At 35.2% G+C, this 7,840-nt stretch overlaps 1 protein-coding gene across 1 annotated transcript; it reads right to left on the bottom strand.

Annotated features, from left to right (window-relative positions):
* Positions 1 to 1,627: 1,627 nt before the first annotated feature.
* LOC107773144 (dehydration-responsive element-binding protein 1B-like) lies at positions 1,628 to 2,821 on the bottom strand. The gene has a single exon (XM_016592590.2). It carries the CDS (start codon positions 2,736 to 2,738, stop codon positions 2,031 to 2,033), a length of 708 nt encoding a protein of 235 aa, XP_016448076.1. The 5' UTR covers positions 2,739 to 2,821; the 3' UTR covers positions 1,628 to 2,030.
* Positions 2,822 to 7,840: the final 5,019 nt, after the last annotated feature.

The following is a 7,840-nucleotide window of genomic DNA, read 5'->3' as shown; positions in this document are numbered from 1 at the left end:
AGAAACTTCTTTTTTAATAATGGAGAAATCCCCTTGAGTTAGTAGCACATGAGTGTGGATATTAGGTTCGCCCCTCTACCCTTTCTTCGCTTAAATATCAAGCTTTTGTTTGCAGTAAAGTGTGAACCTAACCCATACATGACGCGCTGTGCACCATTCAATATTTTGTAAATAGTGAAAATTATCAGTGGTTAGATTAGACAATGCATTAATCAAATTTGCGATAGAAATTTGGGATTATTTTATTCTGCGTTTATTCTATGATTTTTGTCTATGAACACTCCATTATTCCTTTTTTTGGGCACGTGTAACAAACTAAATTTCATTGTGTTCCACTAGGTATATATGGGTATTTTATTTTCCTTATTGAATATATGTCGATTTTTTAATAAAGATTTTATTCGATCTCGTAACTCATTATATTCAGTATCTCTGCTACAGTATTTCTGGTTTGCTTCTACCTCAAGTTACTCGCGTTATGACTGAAAAATAAAATATCGACTAGCGTGTAGATGATGATGTGGTACTAATTAAAAAAACATTCTGTTCTTTGTTTTTCTTTTTTTAATTACAAAAATCACATGTTTTAGCAAGAACAAAGGAGAAAGCCAAGTTAGAACTTTAGGCTTAATCAAATAATTAAAATTGAAGCCTTGCCACACACACACACACACACATATATATATATATATATATATATATATATATATATATATATATATATATATATATATATATATATATATATATATATATATATACACACACACACACATAATATAAAGTGCTTATTCAAATATAATAGAGATACCAAGGTAGAGGAAAATAATCTTGGGGCACAACTGTTTTTTGATTAGTTTTGTATAGATTCTTTTGGGAAAAATGTATTTGAATTAGAAAGGTTTTCAAATGTAGAGATTATAATTACCTTATTTTGCCTGTTGTTGTTACTGCATGTGTTACTGTTTCCTTTTGCATCTTTCCTTATGTCGAGGGTCTATCGAAAATAGTGTCTCTATCCTCATAAAGTAGGGGTAAAATCTACGTACACACCACTCTCCCCAATTCTACTTGTGAGATTTCACTGGATATGTTTGTTGTTGTTATTTGTACAACTACATTTAACAACTATATATACCTAGCTCAATCTTAATAAATTGGGGTTGTCCATATGAATCGTACGTATTCATCTCTAGTATAAATAAACTCCTAGAAAAAATTAGACCTAACGTAAAATATACAACAATATGACTAAAAGATTTAATTCCAACTAGTAATTAGTATCATTTATATAGATTCTTTTCTTATATTGTACTACATCCGTTGTTAGATCTGCCTGAATTCAAAGAGATTGTAGGTTTTCTGAAACAACTTCCGTCTATATAATTTACTAAATCATCTTTCAAACTGTTAAATATGTAATACATATTATCTACGTTATTATGTAAAAAATGAGAATTAATGCATGATTCCAAAAAAAAAAAAGGTGGAAACTAACAACTAGCACTCAAAATAAGGCAACTCGCGTGCTAGCCGTTGGTTTCCATCATTTTGGAAGCCAAGGTTTGGCATGGACTCCTACTTTGTCTATTAAACACGAAAATTTAGTACAACGGGTGAACGGGGAAGAAACATAAAATCAAGACCTTCGGATTTGAAACAAAATCAAAGAAGAAAAATAATGTATACCACAAAAGGGGTTTTATTAATGCACAATTTTGGGCATGATCCTTCTATGTCTCCTAGAGCCCTATGGTATGATATATCTAAGTCAACCTTAGGTTCCTCCAAAACACTACATATGAAGAAATGCAAGAAAAGCTAAATATCCTTTTAGTATTAAGTAGGTTTTACATTACCGCAGATATATGTTAACTTCTTTCAAAATTTGAAGTCCTAAATTAAATACAAATATCCAAGCTGTTGATACATTTGGTTTTTATCAAATTATATCTGTTGAAGCGTGTGACCTTCTCATCTAAAAGCTTAAGCTGATAGAGAGAATACATTTTAGTTATTTGTCGAGTGGATCAATCTTTCCATAAAGTGAACTCGACGTTTTCCTCAACATCACCCCAATTAAAGCCTCTTTTCATAGCGGGTGGAGTCATAAGCATTCCTTCCGCCATACTATCAATCAATATTGGCATGTTAAACATAGCCTCCTCATCCACAAACTCCATTAATTCACAAGAATCATTATAACCCTTTAAAGAATTCTCTTGATCATCTTTTGGGCTTTGAAAACAAGAAGACTCTTCTAACTTCAAATATGACATAGAGGGTTTCAAGGGAGATGACACAACTTTATTGGAAACTTGAAGAGCCGCGATTTGAATGTCGTGAGGGGAAGAAGATTGGGCTTTAGGGAGAGACCAAGACGATTCGGGGAAGTTAAGGGAAGCTTTTGTCCCTCGGAGAGCTAGGGCAGCAACATCATGTGCCCTAGCTGCTATTTCAGGAGTGGAGAAGGTACCTAACCAGATTCTTGACTTTTTATTCGGCTCGCGTATTTCACACACCCATTTGTCCCCGTTCCTTCTCCTTACTCCTCTATAAAAGGGGTGTCGCGTTTCCTTGAATTTCTTCCTTCCTGCCCTCCTCTTGTTATGTAACGACGGTTTAATTATAACATTCATAGAATATGAAGACAGATTAAAATTCTTTTCTTTATCAAGAATATCATGATCAGAGGAAGAACATGAAGAATTAGAAGTTTGATCATCTTCAAAATTCATTGGAAGAGAGAAAAATAGTTCAAGAAATATGAGATGAAGTAGGAGTATAGTAGTGTGGTACTAAAGTTAATGTAGAGACAAAAGGTGGTGAAGGATAAATATATTATGGGAAGAAAGCTGAAAAAAACACGTGGGAAGGTAAGGTGAACTTAAACACGTGGGGTGATTTTCTTTTTATTTTTTAATATACACGCTGGGTATTTCTTTTTAAAAATTATTTCCAATAAAAAAGCACGTGTAAAATGTTTTTGTGTATGGACTATATATGGAGGGCCGTATGGCCATGTCCAATTCAGACGGTGAATTACGGCTGAGAGAGAAAGGGTGGGGTGGGGGTGGGGGGAGCAAGAGCTAGTGGATGTGGTCCCCACATATATTTATGGTGTCTCGCTCGGTGTTCGGTATTCCATTCCGACTAAATTCGGAATATGAAATTTTGTTTTGTGGAGTAAAGTGCTTCTAATAAAGACGATTTCGTAGTCAAGGCCTAAACCCGAAACGTCTGATTAAAGATGAATGAATACATACTACTCCATTAACATTCTTGTTGGTCGGTCCCTATAGTCTCATGCATTATAAAGTTTATGAAAATTATAAGTATGTTAATATATATATATATATATATATATATATATATATATATATATATATATATATATATATATATATATATATATAAGCTATATTCGATACAGTATTACCTAATACACTTATACTTAGTGCATAGTATAGCGTAAGTATATATATATATATATATATATATATATGTCTAAGCATTTGTTTGAAAAATAAAATTATTATGAGTTGAAATAGCTGTACAAGAAAACGACTTTCTCTAATAAGTGGCTGAATTTACTACTCCCTTTTTCATGGAAATTAGAGAATGTCGTCTTTAAAAAAGATTTTCTCGTAACAAACACTAGATGACTTTACTAGAAAACAAAAGATTCCTACCATACCAAACAGATTTATTGTCTTAAAGAAGTAATACATGCAGTGGTAGTCCACAGCAATTGACTTTAATTTTTTTATTTTCTTTGGTTTAGTACATTAAAATTGATTTGATTAACTTTAGCTCAAATTGAGAAACATATGAAGACGTCGAAAACAAATCCAAAGTAAAATAATATCATACTTTAATTAGTTTAATTTCCTGATGATAGTGATTGCCATTTTGTAAGGAGAAAACTTCCTGATTTGGAAATCTAGAGAAAACATTTACCAATATTAATTCACTTATAAAATGTTATCAGATTTAGGCCTAAATCTTATTTTTATTGCAAAGTGTCTACTGTAGATTTTTATTGAAGAGACGAAGATTTGACCACGGTAGATTTAGATTTTTATTTCTTAGAGGTTGAACTTTTACATATCTTTCAAGTTGAAAAGAATGTTGATATGCTATGGAAAATTCTACAAAAGATTCTAGATATAGAGAATTACCCAATAAAAATTAAGAGAAAACCTAACAGAGTAATTATCGGAGAAGGAGGGAGAGATTTGGGGGATTGAAAAATATGGAGTAAAATTTGGGGAAGAAAGAGAACAAGAACATTAAAGAGGGAGAGAGAGGAGCGTGCTGTATGTTTCTTTTGATGTTGCATAAAAATAATTTTGGCTATAAAATTAAATATAAAAAAATCTTAATGTTGGGATATAGGATGCCAATATCTAAAATTAGAACTTTCTTTTATATCAATTCTCTTCATAGATTGTTATACCATGCCATTTACCTGATCCAATGGGCATAATTATTTTTAAAGCGGGATTTTTGCCCATTTCTCTCATTTCCTCTCTTGCTTGGGCGATTTTGGGGCGATTTGGAGGCACCATTTTCATCATCAATCTTGAGGTAAGAGATTTCTATACATTGTGAGTTAAATACATGATTTATATACGGATTTAAGCATGAAAATTAGTAAAAATTGTGGAATTTTGGTAGAAAACCTAGAAATCGTATTTTGGATTTTGACCACGAAATTGGACATGGAATTTGAAATAAATCATATATTTGAGTTTGTGTCGTCATGGGTAAAGTTTATCTTCAAAATTTCACGCGATCCGGGCACGTGGGGCCGAAAATCGATTTTGTTGACTTTTTGAACGAAGTTGAGAATTTGTTATAAATTGATTAATAATTATGAGTATTAGAGTTTACTATTATTGGTTTGCACATTGTTTGACTAGTTTCGGGTTAAAGGGCTTTGATTGAAGAGTTAGAGAGGCATGGTAGCCGGTTATGGAACTTCGGGGCGAGGTAGGTCTCCTGTCTAACCCAGTGAGGGGGAAACTACCCATAGGTGATGTAATTGTTATGTGCTGCTACTTGTGGGTGCTACGTACGCACGAGGTGATGAGAGTCCGTACGAAGCTAAAGCGTGTTTATGTCTGAGTAGACTTAGGATTTTATCATGTAATATTTGAATTGTTTGGACTCATTTTGTTAGCTTAATTAATTAAAATTACAATTAAAATTGATTTAAAACACACACACACACACACACACACATACACACACACACACACATATATTAGGTCAAGCTTTACCACCTTGAGTTGTTGCCAAGATATTTGATAAACGTAAAAGGGTATATTCACTATTATGTACCTGTATATGTGTTGTAAGCATGTGCCTCGTGATTCGATAAGTTTCTTCCTTTCTTGTAAAGCGGGCCAAACGCCTTGGCAGTATAATAGATGCATCTATTATTCGTGTCGCTCGACCCTCTACAATGTACACATTATTCTAGATCGGGTCGTACGGCCTCAACATAGTCGTGCATTACATCGCTAGCAGTCCGAATATTTACGAGATTATCCTCCCACTATTGTTTGGCATTTCACATGGTATTCCTTATTCATTTGATATTGGCACTTGATATTTTCCGAGCCGTTGAGATAGAATACGAGATTGAGAAATTTATATCGTTAAAAGAAATTTTGAAAGATTATGTTGGTTATCGTTTTATCCCACAATTATCGTCGTGCTTCATATCTATGTAGGATTTATCATACTGCTTTATTGGACCTCTAGTAAGTGTCGATGTCGACCCCCCCCCCCCCCCCCGTCACTACTTATCTGGGTTTAGGCTAGATACTTACTGGGTACGCGTTGATTTACGTATTCACGCTACACTTCTGCACTAAATGTGCAGGATTAGACATGTTTATTTGGTGGACATCTGGGCGCGTCGGTGCAGCTACTGAGGATTCTTTATGGTGAGTTGCATTCCAGTCTACGTATCGTAACCCACAAATTCTCCGTCGTACTATTGTCTTTATCCTGTCTTATTAATATTTCGAACATATGTTATATTATTGTTGTACTCCTTAGTAAATACTCATGCATTTATGATACTAGGTTTTGGGGATATTCTAGTTGATGCTTACAGATTTGCATATTATTATCACCTTTTATTTTATGCAATACTAATTATGTATGTACCTGTGAACTTCAAAGGTGTAAATTTCCTTATTTAATAAAAGTTTATGATTTCGAAAGTAATAAAATGAACAATCTACGTGATAGTTCACTGTTGGCTTGCCTAACAACGATGTTGGGCGCCATCGCGGCCAATAATGAGTTATGGGTCGTGATAGCTTGATTCACTTGGGTCTCACGAGTCATGAGCAAGTATATTAGAGTCTTGCCGGAGATACTTGTACTTATCTTCGAGAGGCTAGAGGGCTGTTAGGAGCACTTCCCTTCTTGATTCTTCATCATGCAATTTGATTCCATTGAAGCTTATGCCTTTATTTCCTTCCTACTCAATCTTATGTGACGTGGAGATTTTGTTACCAATTGGGCATCGAGGAGTTGTAATGGTACTGCAGATGTGGTGCATGATATTTTTCCAGGCTCCTTTGATTGGGCTATTGTCATCGCCTCATGGAGGGATGTTGTCATTTCAGCGCAATGTTAGTGTTGCCTACGGTTTTGCGGCTACGCATGGTGCATTATGATGTTCATGAGTGGTTAGCATGCAATGTTGGTGTAAATGGTAAGGTGCTTATTTATGTGTTACAACAATGAATGATTCAAAATGAGGACTACTCGATTCATGTTTTAAAGGTTCTACATTTAATTCTAGTGGATGAGAGGCAATTGGACTATGGATGTTCAAGCCTCGGTTGACGGAGTAGTGAGATCGAATATTTTTGAACTTGGTGGAAACTATCATTTGTGATGTGGTGTCCTCGTCCTTGTTTGAATGCATTAAGGCTCGTCGGTGTTATGGTCTTCTTTGATTTTCTTTCGGGGTAGGGTATTATGAAATGGTGCTGGAGAAACGGTTGTCAGAGATGGTGTGTAGCAGATTCAGAATCGAATCGGTGTTTCTAATATTGATGGATCGAGAAATATGATCCTCTAAGAGGCTTCGAGTTGGTAGTAATTTGTTAGTTTAGTTGCTACATAGATGGATTTTGATTTGAGGCAGTATTTGGGGAACGAAGGGTGAGGAAGGACATGGTGGGAGGTGTCTCGCGGTGGTTGAATTGCTAGCATGCCAAGTATGAACAACAAAGGTTGAGAAGTTTCCTTAAGGAGAAGGGTTTATCGAAGTGGGAGTGGCAGAGTAGCGTATGGATTCCGTGGTAGGATAGCCACATACTTGGAGGAAGTTTAGAGTGATTTAAGGTTCATGGTGGTCAATGACTAAGTTTATAAATTTCATTTGGGACGGTGGCTACTGTGCTGAGGAAGATTGAATATGACAAAGAGGAGTTTGATTGAAAGGAAGAGGGGTGTGAAATGCTTGATTACCGTTTTTGGGTGCAACATGACTTCGAGTTTGGAACGTATGGCTGGACTTTCAGTGGATGCTAATGGGGAATGAACAGACTATTACAGTTGGTGGACGAGCATAGGATCAGGAGGGTTTGCTGATTTTGTGGTAGTTGTAACTAGGGCAGTGTCATTGAAAGATGTCGAAATGGAATTCCACGGGTAGGCTATCTCTTGCGTGCAGGTTAGCTGTTGCGTAATTCTTGATGACGTTCTACAAAGAGTTATACTTTCTAAACAACAGGAGGCATGTACTGGGATGCGAGCTTGGATCGCTTGAAGAATATGGTGTGACTGTTAGGAGGTTGAATGTGCG

Source organism: Nicotiana tabacum, chromosome 19 (genome assembly GCF_000715075.1).
Source record: "Nicotiana tabacum cultivar K326 chromosome 19, ASM71507v2, whole genome shotgun sequence".
In the NCBI taxonomy this organism is placed as follows: Eukaryota; Viridiplantae; Streptophyta; class Magnoliopsida; order Solanales; family Solanaceae; genus Nicotiana; species Nicotiana tabacum.
This window is presented reverse-complemented; position numbering and strand designations above follow the sequence as displayed.